Consider the following 16279-nt stretch of genomic DNA (forward strand, 5'->3'; position numbering starts at 1 on the left):
AGTTTTGGAGATCCTGAGATCTGGGGGGATTTGCTGAAGCTACAATGGAGTTAAGTGTTTTGACTAGCAAAGCCAACTAAATGCTGCATTTTAACTCCCAAACAGTCTGTGGAGGAAGAAACACTGTTATTTTATATATCCAGCCCTTTTTTTGCCTGCCACGAGTCTCTGACTGAAAGAACCCTGGGACAACTATTGTTCACTGTTAAAAGCGCTTTTTAAAAAAAAAAAGTCATGAACAAACCACAGCCCCCCGTAGCAGGGTCCCACATCTGGATCAGAAAGCATCGCTGTGCCAAGCCAGACACACCGGTGCGCTGTCCTCCTCGGCGTTCAGCACAGCCTCTCGGGTCCCACCTGAGGCACAGTCAAGCCCCCGGTGAGACCCACAGGCCCCAGCCCGAGCAGCTGGCATACGAGCATCTCCCACCGCCCGTCTCTGCCGTGTGCTCTCGCCTGCTTCCGAGGCCCCTCCGGCCGCCCTTCTCAGCCCTCCCTCCAGAGGACCAGCCTGGCAGATGTCACGGGTGGCCATGTGGCTCCCGTGCGGGTCCACCGCCCCCTCCAAGGCTGCACTGCCCGACGTCCCCTGTCCCCATTCCTTACTGAGCAGTGCCAGCCCAATGTCGGGTTAAATCCTTGCTAGCGGCTGGTTTTGGCACCTCTCCACAGCCAGAAAGCAGTAAAGAGACTCGTTATGTCCTCCTCGGACTGCCCTTCAGCAAAACACACACACACACAGGAGTCGACATCCTCCCTAACCCCTTCCCAGGGATACAGGAACGGCTGCACAGAAACGGACAGGGCTGGAGCCAAAACCCTCCTGCCCTTGGGGAGCCCCGACCCCAGCCCAGCTCCCCTTCCCTTCCCTCTCACCCACCTTCTCCTTCATCTTCTCAATCTTCTTGACAGAGCTCCGCCGCTGTGGCCTGTCCTCGTGCCGCAGCAGGTTCACGCTGATGTCCCCCGACTTGTTGAACTGCTTTTCCTCCTGCTTCTCTGCCTCCTTCAGCTTGCTCTCAGCGCTGATGCTTTCTGCATGGTACATGTGGTAGGTCTTCATCACCTGAGGAAACACAAGTTTGTGAGTCGCCTGCCCTACGGCCACACAAAGCATCAGTGCATGAGAAGATGACAGCCGTGGGCAGCGTGGAGCAGTGGCAGTGAAGCCACTATAAGCATTAAGGAACAATGAGGTGGGAAGGAAAAGCCCATAAAATTAACAACATTGTTAGCCCTACTTCGAAATGGCACAGAGCTGGTGTAAGAACCGTTGTCCCTGCTCAGTCCCCACTGCGGGGACAGGCTGAGATGTGCCTCCAGCGCACACCTGCATTCAAAGGGCACCGTGTATCTTCCTGCTGGGAAATGAGAAATAACTTCCAGTGCTTTGCAGCTGGGCTAAGGGTCTCCATGACAAGAGACTGTGAGGAGGCCAAAGTCAACCTGAAGTCACTTTTGACCCAACCCCTCTGTTGCTACACTTGAACTTGCTAAGCCAGCCCATCAACATAAGCCCTACTCTACCATCCTGACAGTAGATCCCATCTTGAAGGTGGAGGAGCTGCAGCTTCCAAACAGAAATGGAGTTTGTCTCCTATCACCACTCAGATCTCCTCTTGCTGCTGCCAGTAAGCACAGTTAGTGCCCAAGTGGACTTCAGCAACACCATGTCCTTTAAATTCAAGATCACCATCAGTGACTCTGGACAGACGATGCTGATCTACTGCCAGGAAAACTCCTGTAGGCAAAACTTCTACCACAGCCTTTCCTTTCAGATACAAAAGCCCAAAGGGCACACAGTGATCATTTTAGTGGAGCTGGCAAGAGGAACACATCTGCTCTTCTCTCTTTATGCCTTTAGTCACATTGTCCCCTTTCATCATCTCCCTTCAGGATTTGGATGGTTTATTTCACATTGCCTTGACAAGGCTCGAGATGCCTGACTTCTCACTGAAGATCAGTCTCACACAAAGTGCCACCACCGGCAACGGCACTGGGACAGGCTAGCCTCAAGGCCCACAGGTTGAAAAGGAGCAGGAACCCACAAAAGCAGAGTAACTTTGCACAAGCCTTAATGAAGAAAATACAGAGTTTTCCTCAGCTGCGGTTGTCAGCAGGAACCAGGAGTGTTTAACTTGGACAAGGTTAGGCTGAAACATATGATCTCTCCTCTTGCCAAGCACAAACGTCAGCTGCAAACGAGCTCCAAATGCCACACTGAAGCCTGCACAAATGTGCCATCACTGGGAGTTGCAATTTTAGGCAACTACAAGGAATAGTAAGCAAAGGCTTGTGTCTTGTTTCCGAATTGCTTTATTTCAAAATCCTGCAAATTCTAACACAGATTCAAACCACATATTTCAAACTGCAGTTTCTGCAGTCAACGTCACAGGACACACATGAAACTGACAATTTCTGGGTTTTTCCTGAAGAGGAAGACTAGAGGGTTCGCTAAGCCCTCCTCATCTTCACGGTCTCCATCTTTTTGTGAGAAACTCAGAGGCAAGTGAAAAAGAAAAGTCCTGCACTTCAGCACAGTCAGGCAGTAACGAGAGAGGTTTCCCCAGCACCCAGAGAGGCCCTACCGCAATGCAACAGAAAAGCCCCACAATTAAACAGTGGTCCATATCGCATGGTTTTTGTGAAATCTAAAGGTTATAGAGAAGGTTACCTAACCAGAAAAAGTCCAGCACAATCCATCAGTTCTCTCCATTCACCCAAGGCTAACGCCGCTCTGCCACAGGCCTGGGGACACGCTGCTGCAGCCCACAGACTCCAATGGCTCCCGCAGCTGCAAGGGGAACGCCGGCAGCCGGCGCACCAGGCAGGACTCCACCGTGCAGAGCATCGCAAGGGGGGTCCAAGCCCCGCTGTGGCCAGCTACCTTTGCACAGGCTTTTACTGACTTATTTGCTAATGACCAGAGAAACTTTCCCTAACAAAGGCCCTTTTTGCTCCTCCATAATTTATCCCTGAACATGAAACGGTAACACAGGAACCAAGTTTAAAACTCCTCTGAAAGTCTCTTTAACAAAGTGCAAAGGACCTAACATGATCACATTAAAATATTCTCCCCAGACTTCAGCACCCACGCTGCTGAAACAGATGCCTTAAACAGCTCACTATGCCGACTGTGTTCCTTATCAGCTGCCATGCTGCACAGCTCGTGCTTGGAAATCTGGGGGCTATTTCTGTTTGTTTTAAGGTCTGCCTTAATTTTGGATGGGGACTACCTGCACTGCAGCAATCGGCCCCTTGATCCGCAATTTCCTTGTGCCTTCTTGGCACTTGCAATTGAGTCACACTGTCCCTGTCTTACACTATTGTGTTATAAAGAAGAACTACCACAGCTGCGTCCCTAAGATCTTTTCTGCAAATAAGTTAATTAGCTGTGGTGGAGGGAGAAAAATATGTTCCAATGTTCATTAGTTATTTAACAACACAAGTTGTGTTTTCCAATATTAATAACGTGTTCTGGATAAAGGCCATTGCCAAAATACCAGCCATAAATGGCACTGTTTGCTATCTTCAGCTAGAAGCACTTTATATTTCTAAACGGCTCATCATTAAGGTGCTGACCCAGCAGAAGAGCCAGATCAGAAACCGGGTGACCCGTATTAAGCACAGGCTTAGGCACTCCTGAAGTCAAGGAGACCAAAACACAAGCCCAGCGCACAGGGTGAAGCAGAGATGAGCATAGCCATAGGTGAAAGCCTGCCAAAGAACCCAGCACCCTCCTCTTTGGATGGAGCCTATGGCACAACCTAAGGGACACCCATAGCATAAGGTCTAAGAAAGGGACCAATCCATCAGGCCGATGGATGCTGACCTCCATCTCCCTGGTCTTCTAAGAAAGCATGAAAGCAAACATGCACTTTTCAGAGCATTTCTACAGCATGGTACAGAGCAATGTTTCAATGCGTTTCTACCGTGTGATATAGTCAAAAATTTCTACAGCAAGACACTTGCAGAAAACACCCAGAGTCATGGCCTCCCCCATCGCAGCACTCCCGATGGAAAGGAAGAATTTCCCCCAGCCAATTTGTGTCCTGCTACACAGGCAGTGATGACTATTACTATTATTTTTAACCTGGGTAGTATATCTGTAAAAATTATTCTAATTAATATAACTCGTTCCACAGTTATTAATCCTCTTCCATAATACCTTGTAACAAAGAATTGCACCAGTTCACATCACAGCACTTCTAGGGACTTCAACGCACTGCCTTCAGCTATAGCCATGTCCCTGCATTATGGCAAACAAAGCCCATACATCAAATAGCCCATTGTTAGTGCCATACACCAAATCATACATCATTGCCAGACCTTACAGAAAACACTACCAGAACAGTGCTCTGGGGTTATGTTTCTCTTACCCTAACATTTTGGCTGACTTCTTCAGATAGGAATATATACAATACAAAAAGTGACCTGTGAACAATGGAATAAAGAACCTCCAACTTCTACAGACTCCAACTTGGTATCTGTCTGCTGGAGTCTGTAACCAGGAATCAAAAGAATGAAGCTGGCTTTAATTCACAGCTAAATTATTTCTGTGCAAAACTGTTCACAAGCAATTCCTACTTCAGAATGAAAGTAATCTACTTCCATTTTAATTAAAATCAGCATGGGTTTTGGGTTTAGTTCTTTCCACAGAGAAAGTCCACAGGGTGACTTGCATCAGAACAGCAACAAGGCTGAACTAAAATCAATTTAGTTATTTTGGCTTAGGTTTGAGACAGTCAATCCCTGAGAAGCCTGTAAAAAATTATATAGTTTCCACACAGTGTACAGAATTCCCCTCTGAAAGGCTTAAAATGCAGCCTAGCCAGATGTACTATGGATACAAGGCTTGGCCATAGGCAAGATAAACGACTTCCTTGCATTGACAGCAGCCAAATGACATTTTACAAGCAGCAGCTCAGTGTCCTTTGAGACAGGGGTCCTTATTCTGTATCTGATTTTGTCAGCAGCCACAGTTATTCAATGTGGTGCTCTTGGGTGCCCCACATGTTGCAACGAACACGTGAACTCCAGATGAGTCCTGAAGGTGTCCCAAAACACCACCAGCACGCTGGATCAACCTGCAAGCCAAGTATGCAATTAAGCCTTTTTACCTGATGTCTCAAGGACAGAAAACTACTGACTGGAGGGGAGCTGGTTTGCACTGAACAGATTGAAGATGATCTTGTTTGCCCAACAGGGCCTACTTTTTCTTCATGTTTCATCATCTTTTCTGAAATAAGCATGTCTCTTTCCTGCTCCTTCCCAGCCAGATGACACAGTCGGCTTGCTATCTTAGCAGCAAGGTCAGTTCAAAGAAAACACAAAGCTCTTCCAGCCGTTCCAGTCTGTTTCACCATTCAAACACATTCTGCTCAGCATGTGGGAGCAAAGCAGTGAATGGAGGAAAATCTCAGCTCCAGTAAAGACGAGTTTTGCCACAGACTCAGCAGGAGCAAAATTACTCTCTACGCTCTTCCTTGGCCAACCGCACGCACTTCAGACCTCAGCACACTTCCGATCCTCAAACCGACCTAAACATGTCCCTCAGAGTGATGCTCCTGCCCCGTGTTTGCGTTCTGACTACACTGGTCCACAGGTATTAAGGTCGGCCCAGGCCTTGTTAGTCTCTCCTTGTTTTGCATCTGTCATGCTGCTGTTGTAATTAATCTTAATTAGTCACCACCACTAACACAGCTTGTAACATTCAGCCATCAACAACGCACTCCCAAATCTCACACAGGCTTTTTAATCCAACCTGGCTGTCCACCCACAATGCAGGTCTCACAAAAACTGAATCCTTCAAAAAACAATGCAGAAACAAACCTGCTAAGAGAAGATTCATGGCAAAATTTCAAACAATATCATTCATGCTCTGTTGTTTAGGTCTATTTTTCAAAAAGATGGAATAATATGATTGTTTAGGAATAAACCTACTGCAGTGTTATTTATGTACCAGTAACAGATACAACCAAAGAAAGGAAATACATTGTCTCAATTTTCCAACACAAGACAGACTTTATATTGCTTTGTTGATCCTAAACCACAAACAATTGCTTCAGGGCAAGAGACAGAAGCACCACAAATACTTTTACTGCCCTACTATGAAAACCTGCTTGAAGAGCAACGTCCTGAGTAACAGCATACGGTTTCACCTGGAGGCACAGAAACAGCTCCATAACCGAAGTGCTCCTTGGAGCAGAAGATGAAGCTGAGCACATACGAACTAAAACTTTTATGCATTCCCCAGCAGAAGGTCATTTTCAGCCATCATCCACAGGCCACCAGACTCACGTGAGCAGGTCAGGTTTCAGCCAAAAATTAGCACTGTCAACTCGGAGCATGACTTCTGAGCCATTAGTGCCTGGCAGAAATCACCAACCAAGCGAAAACTGAAATGGGCCTAAAGGCAACACGGTGTAGAAGGCCCGGCAGGTGAGAGCATTACAGACACCAGGGATCACACCCGATCGTGCCCAAAACATCTCCATTTACGCTTAAGTGAAACAGTTATGTGGCATGATCCGCTGCCTGATGCGGCCACAGAAACCCTTCACCGTAGGACCACTGGGAAATCCTCCTCTGCTGCCGTCAAAACCAGTGAAGAGTGAAATGTTTCTAACAAATGCAAGAGGAATGAATGGGCTGTACCGCAGGATGGCAGGAAGGAAAGCAAGCCTCCTCAAGTCACCGAAACATTGAACAGACATTTTGTTCTAACAAATGACATTGCCTGCGTTCCCCTCGCTGCACAGGCTAGGCATGCGTAGGATCAGCTCATTACTCACCGTGTAAAGCTCATTGGTGACTTTCAGGAGTTCTTCATGCATCTGTAAGCCAATCTCCTTACTCTGGAAGACAAAAAGAAGAGGAGCTAAGACTGTTACACTCACAACGTGCATTTCTGAAAGGAAAATACATTTTGGAGGGAAGAGTAAAACTGTGTGCCTTCCAACTACTCCATGTATATGCATCTTAACCCTTGTCTCCAAGCCGCACTCACAAGAGCCGTCTGCAGCGGTGTGGACAGTACTGCGGTAGCACTGCCCTCCCAGAAGCACGTCCTCAGCTGCGGTCAGCAGCAGAAGCGCGTTGCCCTCAAGGCCCTGCGCAGGTCGAGCACTGGCAGCAGCAGCCAGACGCTCAGCCCTCGCTCCGAACGCTCCCAGCACGCCGTGGCTCCAGAGGACCTCACGCCACTCCAAGGGCATCAAACTCCAGAGACAGGCAGGAGGCGTGGAAAGGGGGAATGAGATCCCTACAAATGCCCAGTTCAAACTCGGGAAGAAGAAATGAGTTGATGGGTTTTTCCCCAACTAGCTGGTCAGAGGTACACTGAAGGTCTCCAATGCTGCCAGAGTACTGGTACGGGACACCATGGCACCAGCAGAAGGAACAAAGTCTGGGGACGCTGGAGAGCTGGTAGGACAGGAATACAGTGAATTGTTCTTCTCCTCTTTTCTTAAACCAAGTGATGGACCTGATCCTCACAAAGCCATAAGTACTTGTTCCCAGCCCTTCCACCCCTGTGCTCGAGGGGATCCTGTTAATCCCCAGCAAAGGCTTTCACACCCATCCCACAGAGAACAAAACCACAGCAACCTCTCTCATCCCTGGAGGGTTTTTCTTTCCTCCTCTCAGCTGACAACGGAGTAGGTGGACCTCAGCAGCACAACTGGCTTCAGGTAATGCCCATCTCAAACACCTTCTGCCCCCTCGGAGATCTGCCCTCTCCTGGCTCCCCTGACAAACACGAGATTTGCCATTCTTTGCTCTGCAGTGGAGCTAACAGAACCATGTACATTTTAATTCTAGATATTATTTTAAAGAACAAAACAGCCCCACAGCAGGAGAAATGCCCCAGGCGCCTTATTTACACCACTTTAGAAATCCTGTCTAATATCCTTCCTGCTATGGGAGCTGAAAAAACAGCATCAACAGGGCTGCCAATCCACACCTGGGCTCCATTTTTTCCCACTTCTAACCATTAAAACCAAAATACAGATGGCTTCCTCTTCCAATCTGCCTGTGACAGTGAAGTTTAAAAGTAAACTGGCGTTTCGATTTCCTTTAATTTTCTACAAATCCTTAACAAAATAAAATGCGTGATTATAAACATGAACACAGTACAGCAAATCCTCATGCTATTTCAGAATTGCTGCATTTTTGTTTGAGGCCGATATTTGCCCGTGGATCACCCAACCTGGGTTTCAGAGACCATGATGAGGAACATCACACAATTTAATTTATTTATCCTGCAAACATACAGGGATGAATCTAGAATTATAGACAATATTGCTTTGCCCTTCCACTGGCAGTATTTCTCTCCAGCCCACAGTCACCTTACTGTGTGGATCTAACACGTAAAGCCCTCCCCCATTTTGGGGACTTGTTTCACATTAAGACTGGCAGAGTGCACAAAAGCTGGGCCTGCTCCATAGCCAGAAGTGTTTTATTACTTGACTTTGCCTATTTTTCAGCAAAACCTGCATTACTGACTGTGGGTAAGTGGCTGTTGCATTTTCCACACTGAGCTGGCTGTGTAACTTAAATTCTACATTAACTCCCTGTATTGGTTTTGTTTGGCAAGGTTTTGGTAGCGGGGGGGGGTTACAGGGGTGGCTTCTGTAAGAAACTGCTGGAAGCTTCCCCTGTGTTCAAGAGAGAGCGAGCCCATATTAGCCGGCTCTGAGACGGACCCGCCGCCGGCCAAGGCCGAGCCAATCAGTGATAGTGGTAACGCCTCTGTGATAACATTTTTAAGAAGGAAAAAGTTGGGACGGAGAGAAACTGCCGCGGGAGTGAGGAGTGAGAACATGTAAGAGAAACAAGCCTGCGGACACCAAGGTCAGTGAAGAAGGAGGGGGAGGAGATGCTCCAGGCGCCGGAGCGAAGATTCCCCTGCAGCCCGTGGTGAAGACCCTGGTGAGGCAGGCTGTCCCCCTGCAGTCCAGGGAGGTCCACGGTGGAGCAGATCTCCACCTGTAGCCCGTGGAGGACCCCACGCCGGAGCAGGTGGGTTCCCGAAGGAGGCTGTGACCCCGTGGGAACCCCGCGCTGGAGCAGGTTCCTGGCAGGACCTGCGGATCTGTGGAGAGAGGAGCCCACGGAGCAGGCTTTCTGGCAGGACTTGTGACCCCGTGGGGGACCCGCGCTGGAGCAGTGTGCTCCTGAAGGACTGCACACCGTGGAATGGACCCATGCTGGAGCAGTTCGTGAAGAACTGCAGCCCGTGGGAATGGCCCACGTTGGAGGAGTTCGTGGAGGACTGTCTCCCGTGGGTGGGACCCCACGCTGGAGCAGGGGAAGAGTGTGATCAGCCCTCGTCCTGAGGAGGTGAAGCGGCAGAAAATAACGTGTGATGACCATAAACCCCATCCCTGTCCCCCTGTGCCGCTGGGGGGGCTTGGTGGTGAAATCCGGGAGGGTAGTTGTGCCCGGGAAGAACGGAGGGGTGGTGGGAAGGTGTTCTGAGATTTCGTTTTACTTCTCATTACCTTGCTCTGGTTGATTTGTAATAAATTGAGTATGTTTTGCAAATTGAGTCTGTTTTGCCCCTGACGGTAATAGTGAATGATCTCTCCTGTCCTTATCTCGACCCGCGAGCCTTTTGTTATATTTTCTCTCCCCTATCCAGCTGAGGATGGGGGAGTGATAGAACGGCTTTGGTGGGCACCTGGTGTTCAGCCAGGGTCAACCCATCACACTCCCCTGTGTAACTTAAATTATATAATAAACATTTGTGGGTAGCAAATCACTTAGATTTGCATTCACCAGTCATACAGTATCACCTGTCAATCTATCCTGATTTGATAGATTCATTGAAGACACCTGCTGCTGGACTTGCAATTTCCAATCAACTTCAGTATTTCAGAACAAAGATTATCAGGGCTTCCTAACCCGAGCACTTCAGGTTTTAGTTTTACCTTGATCATGACCCACCCTCCCCAATTTGTCTTCAGTAGGTCATTTTCACTATTCTGACCCGAGTGAACCAAAATCTCTCTCAAAAAGAACATGTTATTACAAAATAGCTACACCGCAGTTATATAATAAAGTTTCCAATTTCACAACCGCAACAGCCAAAGTTCAGCAAGCTGAGGAGAAAGCTCACTGCGAGTGTACGAACTCATGGCATCTCCCTCCCTCCCTCCACCCCCCTGTCTGCTGAAATCCTATTACCAGTTTGTTTTTTCACTTTTCTTGCCAGGCAGGGTGAAACAGATCCAGTTGCCTACCTCCTACAGCATGAGCATGGCATTTCACGGGAGAGGCCACAACTTGGGGAGCTGCTGAACATTTAAGCTTGGCTGCAGATCAAGTCAACTCCTACTCAGAAATCCAGTGGCTGGATGCTACTGTAGATGTGCATGCACTGCTTTCCTGCCTCCCTTGTAATTACACCCCAAATCTCTCTGTGGAATCTTCTTGGCTAGAAAACATTTATTATGGCTTGAAGATGTGTTTAAACTAAGTATAGACACCCCACCCCCCCCAAAAAAAAAACAAACCCAGAAAACCAAGCAGTTTCTTTCAGATTCCCTCAAATAACTCCACGCATTTTTGTGCACGCAATCAGGGAAAACAACATCCCATCAGCTTCTTGGCTGGGTGGCTAAAGAAGCCCACGACACAGAGAGGTCTTCTAATTAAAGCTAACTGGACAACCCACATACTTGAAAAGTTTAACCTTAGATTATCAGAACTTCGAATTGAATGCAAAGAGCAAAGCAAGGACTCTAAAGAGTAAAAGCACTCTGCATTCAGCGAACATCCAGTAATTATAGTTTATCTGTGAATTCGCACCAGGATATTTGGAAGAGTCCCATATTCAGAAGCGTGACTGATGCACGCTGCTCCCATTCTTATGTGCGCAAGGTGCCAAGAAGATGCCAATTACCAGAAGGTGCTAAGTACCCCCAGCCATCTGGAAACCTTGTCTGCTGGAAACCCCAGTCCCTTTCCCCTCCCCACCAACACCAGCAGTCACTAGCTGATCTTGAAAATCTCACTGTGGCTTGCTAATAAGCAACAGAGCTATTAAAAGCATGCAACCCTCCCAGATACATCCAGAATATGAGTTATTTAATTCAGGGTCTACAAATTGGGGTCTTGGACTGCAGAGGCCCCAAGCCTGCAGGAGTTCAGAGTCACACGTAACCCCTCCAGCTGACCCTGCTGTCACAAGTCAAAGCCCGGGCCCCGCACCAAGCCTTCCCAAAGCAAAGGGAGGACGACGGGCTTGTGGTAGGAGCAATGGCCCAAAGTCAGCTGCAGCTCTTGCCTCTGCCCCAGATTTCCTGTGCGGCGGAGGGGAAGTCCGCAAAGCCGTAATTTTCAAAACTAATTTTAGACTCCTAAATAGAGCAACAAAAAATGGCTCAGTTGTCCACAGTGTGTTGGTCCCATGAGTCACACTGACCTGGGGGGACCACAGGTGGGTACTAATTTAAAACTCATTTGCTTATAGATGCTATACACCAAACGCCCTGCATCCTGTTGCTGGAGACCAAAGTGTTCTCCAGCATTGTCAAGTCTCCCAGCATCCGAGAGGGCAGCATCCAACCTTGGGATGCTGGAGCCTCTTCCAAATGCAGGCAAGCGAGAAGCTGAAGGACTCTTCTCTCCTCCAAGTTTGCTGCCTCCCCTTTTATAACAGAGAAACTACGTTTGTGTGTTTATGAGGGACAATGCCAAAATGTCATTCCAGTCCCCTGGTACCATCCACAAAACCCAAACTTCAATTTAGCTGCTTGCTTTATGCCTTCCATTCCTACTAAAAAACACAGTTGCTTGCCGGGATAGCAATAGCTTCAGTTCATCACGTTTGTTATAATTCCTGTCGCTGCAGACAAAGTAAAGGGAAGAAGCAACACAGACTACTGGCAACAAAGAATGGTTATTTTAAAGACAAAGAAAAAAACCTCCCTTCCAGACAGACACCACTTCTTCATTAAATCTCCATCCAGGACACTGCAGTATGGGGCATAATTAAATTCACTGTCACGGAACGTAATTAAATCTCACACTGGGGAATAACACAGCACGGTTACTTCGGACATAGGAATGCTCCTTCTCAAACATGTAATTTCCTGTATTCCAAACTTCTTACCTTCTGCCACAGCAGGAGGAAAAAGGAGAGAGAACACCTGCCTGGCCAAGGGGGCCAGCGGTGCATTCCTCACCCAGGGTTTGCCTCTGCCAGGAGGATGTGCTGTGAAATTTCATGGTGACAGAGACTCACTCTGACAACAGATCAAGTCAGATCTCTGCAGTGACATATCTTAGCATCTCCATTTATTGCCTGCCTATTAGCAACATTAACACATTTGCCTTGATAATCTCCTCCAGCGCCAGGAACGTGACTCACATGGGAAGCTCCAGGGAAATTTGCCCAATTGAGTTTTCTCCCTCTACTTTCCTCATTAGCAGGGCTTGCCTGTGTGCCGGAGCAGGCGGGGAGGCTGGTTGTCCATTTCAATTTCACAGGCTACGCTGCAGACCAGGGATACTCAGATGGAGGACGCTGGTCCCCTGCGCTGCCTGCAGAGCTCCCCGACCTACCTGAAGGTCCCTGCCGTAGCACTCCTTTACAGAAGCTCCATAATACCCTTAAATATATGCACAGCTCTGCAGTAGTCACTGATGGGACACCATTCCTCACCCAAGTGAGCAGCACTCCATCTCCAGGCCCTACATTTCCCAGGAAAGCTTCTGCTAGGAAAGAGGAGAGAAAACCACAGAGGCCACATTCTCCCTGGTTTTCACATTTGCAACCCAAGCTCACCTTACCACATCCACCTCAATGTCAGTGTCAAGGGCTGGCAGCAAGCTGGGGAAATCCCTCGAACCCCAGCCCACCTCCAGAGCCAGTCCCGGCGGCAGCCGTGCTGAAGAACCAGGAAGAGCTGCAGAGTCAAACTCAACTTCCACTCTTGAGTTCCTGCAGCTCTGTAACCCCCACCCAAACCACCCGCCTTTCAAGCCCTGCGTGACACCAGGGGAGACTGCGAGGAGGAACTGCAGGCTGAGCCACCGCTGAAACAAAGCCATCCAGAGCCACTCTGAACTGCTTTAAGCCCTGGGCTCTTCAAAGCAGTCTCTGCTCCGGAAGCATCCTCAGGGGCTTGGTCTGCCCCTCCCGGCGCTTGTGGATGCTCTTCTGATGGAAAACATCTTGGGCATCAACCGCAAGACCCAGCATGCCAAGGTAAACAAAGTAAGAGAAACAGCAAAGGTTTTCACGGCATGCACCGGCCGCAGCCTGGCATCTGCAAGGTCACACCTGCAACTGAGCTACCCATGTGTGCTGCAAAGAACCAGGACAGCCAAAACTCACCCCATCCCAAGGCAGGCATTAGCACAGACCAAGGGGCATTTCAGACGTGCCCAACTCCACATGAGTACAGAGAACCAACTCAAATACATGGCAGAAGTCTGAAGGTGAAGAAGATGCACCCCATCTTTCATGTCTTGTACCAAGAGATTCAAAACAGTAGACGTAAGGATTTCTTGGCCCATTTTTAACCATGCTGACCATGCAAGCCCAAAGGCACCTCCAACTATCTAACTAGCGACACGGTGGCATTTCTGTGGCAAAGATCCGTGTTTCTCTTTCAGCCTGGATACACAGCTCCTGGACACCAGATGATGTTGTGCCCAACTCAAAAAATCTCTCTGCAGAAGTGTATTACCCTGCTTTGGAGAACAGTAGTTTCTGTGCAGCAAGAAGCCATACCCGCTAGAGGACAATTGCTCTTTGTCACTGCAACTATAACCAGTCGGTGCAACAAGTAAATGACGTCATTATTGGGTCTTTTTATAAAAAAGCTGGGACACATTTAAAATCCCCACGGGCTCCTCCTTCACTGTAAGAGACACCAGCAGCACAGCCCCCAGCCTCAGTATTGCCAATGAAAGATGTTTGTCTTGTGTCTCTAGGCTCCAGCAAACTCCCACTATGAAAACTGCCATATATATATATACACACACACACACACACACATTGTGGCTTCAGGTTAGAGGGTCACAGAAGCAGGGCCAGGTGTCAGGAAAACACCCAATCTACACTGCTATTCCTGCCCTGACATCATCCACACCAATGGGATGCAGTTGGAGCCCTCAATTATAGCAATACGTTAAATACTGGATTCTGAAGCATTTCCAGGAGAAGAAAGATGCACAGTTTGTTTAATTGCTGGGATAAAATACAAGGCAGGGGGGCAGCAGGGTTTGGGGGCAATGGTGTTGGATGATAGCTGTGTAAAATTACATGGCTTCAGTGCATAGGGGTTCAGCTGAACAACTTGAGTTCAGGGGATGAGCCAAATCGTACCCTCACGGGGCCAGATCGCCAAAGACAGGAACTTCTATATTCCACATCTGGGAAGGGTAGAAAAGGAAGGGGAAGAAAGAAAACAAACCACTGGATGGGAAGAACTGCCCATTTTGTAACAAAAGAACTACTGAAGTCCAAATCCAGATTTGACTCACATTTTGTAAATGTCCCCACTCTTACAAATATCAATTAAAAGCATCTCCACACTCTGCCTCGAGACCAGCTTTGGATGAATCCCACAGTTCAATACATTTTTTTCTGCAGGTATTCAAGAAGGAGACAAGTTTCCGCAGTTATAATTGGGATTCTTTTGGATGCGATTCAAAAATACTTGAAAGGCCAGCAGAAGGGCTGTGGATTGCTTAACTGACATCTATCACTGTGCTTAAACACACATGATGCCAAGACTGTCTACAGACTCTCCTGAATTCAGGCAGGCTTCTTCTCTCCAGAGTTCTCCGAGTCTCTGTTCCCAAATTCGCACTACCCGTGACAATCCTGGGGGACATGGCACCGTCACAGAGCAAAGCAACCCCTGCCAGCTCCTGTCCCCAGACGATGCCTTCTGTGCCCCGACCCAGGGGCCAGGTCCTGCCAGCCAGACCCCCCATGTTACCCACTGCGTTGGGCTTGCAGTCCTTCATCCTCCCATTGCTGCTGCCTGATCCCATCCCAACCAAGCGTGCCTCATTAAGTATTGATGCAAGTGTCATAACACAGAGATGCTCTGTCACTTGATGCCACCAAGCACAGTGGCAGTCTGTATTGTGTTGGGAGGGAAAGAGCAGAAAAAAAAACCCAACAAGATTCAAGATGCGAGCATGCCATGGATTTGCAGGGGATTCATGATGTTTCCTGCTCTGTTCCCAGCAGTTCCCAACTTTTGATTTCTTTTCTGACTGCTAGCAAGCGCTGAGCTGGCATGCTCAGAGCCTGATGCTTTAACCCCACCATCCCATCCAAAATTTAGGGCAGAGCCCAGTCTTATGCACCCAAGTTGGAAAGTTGCTCTTCCTTATGTGCATCACTTAACATTTATCTACATATGATTCTGTGCACTACTTTATTACCAAATTACTTAGGAACATACATAGTCACAAAAATATACTCAATATGCACATAGATATACGTACATGTGCATTAAAGGCACTGTTGCATATATTTTATACAAACACACACTTATTTAAAAGTTGTTGCTTCTGTATTTAATTCCTCTATCTGCCAATTTCAGGAATTTAATCCCCAATTCAATCATCTCTTTCTTGTATTTTCATTATAAGCTTTGCCCATTTCCCTTCTTGGCTTTGCTGGGCTTTTTGTAACTATGGTTTAGGGCCTATAGTTTCATTTTTTTATTTTCAATAGTTTTATTTTCAATTATTCTAGTTTTCTGTTCTCCTGGGATTCCAAACTATTTCCGCATATCAGGACCACTTTACTAACAAATTCTCCTTCCTGCAAAAACATATATGCTTTCAGTAAATAATGTTTCATAGGTAACATGCTATTTCCCTAAGTACAAAGAGTTTCTCCTTTTAGGGTATGCTGAGCCAAAGAGTCAGCTCAGCCGCTGGATATATGTTGTCTGCAGTGCCTATGGACAACCGAAGTGGGTCCACTGATTTCAGTGATGTACCTTCATTCACCAACATAACATCTGGCTTTATAAATTCTCTTTGATTCTGTGTTAAAATTTTCAGGAAGGAGTTTAAAATCCTGGATGCAGAAAATATCTCATTTCTACCTCATCAAAACTCCAAACGCTATCATCACCATCCCAAGAAGCTATCCCTTGCTGAGTCCCCCACGGACTTCTGCAACTTGCAGTTCAACTCAACTCCCCGAGGGCTGCAGTCTCCTCACTTCCAAAGCTAACAAAGTTGCCACTAATTAAGCCAAAACCGAAGCGATCCACAAGCAGAAGATGCCAAGCTC

At 47.7% G+C, this 16279-nt stretch overlaps 1 protein-coding gene across 4 annotated transcripts in view; it reads right to left on the reverse strand.

The window, feature by feature from the left end:
- SRGAP3 (SLIT-ROBO Rho GTPase activating protein 3) overlaps positions 1–16279 on the reverse strand; it is a 182250-nt gene that overhangs the window by 43918 nt on the left and 122053 nt on the right. For all 4 annotated transcript variants that reach the window (XM_049827128.1, XM_049827129.1, XM_049827127.1 and 1 more), the window contains 2 exons: positions 6795–6857; positions 881–1066 (listed from right to left, as the gene is read on the reverse strand). In XM_049827128.1, the coding sequence (XP_049683085.1) occupies positions 881–1066; positions 6795–6857 (249 nt within the window). The remainder of the gene's footprint in view (positions 1–880; positions 1067–6794; positions 6858–16279) is intronic.

Source organism: Accipiter gentilis, chromosome 23, assembly GCF_929443795.1.
Source record: "Accipiter gentilis chromosome 23, bAccGen1.1, whole genome shotgun sequence".
Taxonomy (NCBI): domain Eukaryota; kingdom Metazoa; phylum Chordata; class Aves; order Accipitriformes; family Accipitridae; genus Astur; species Astur gentilis.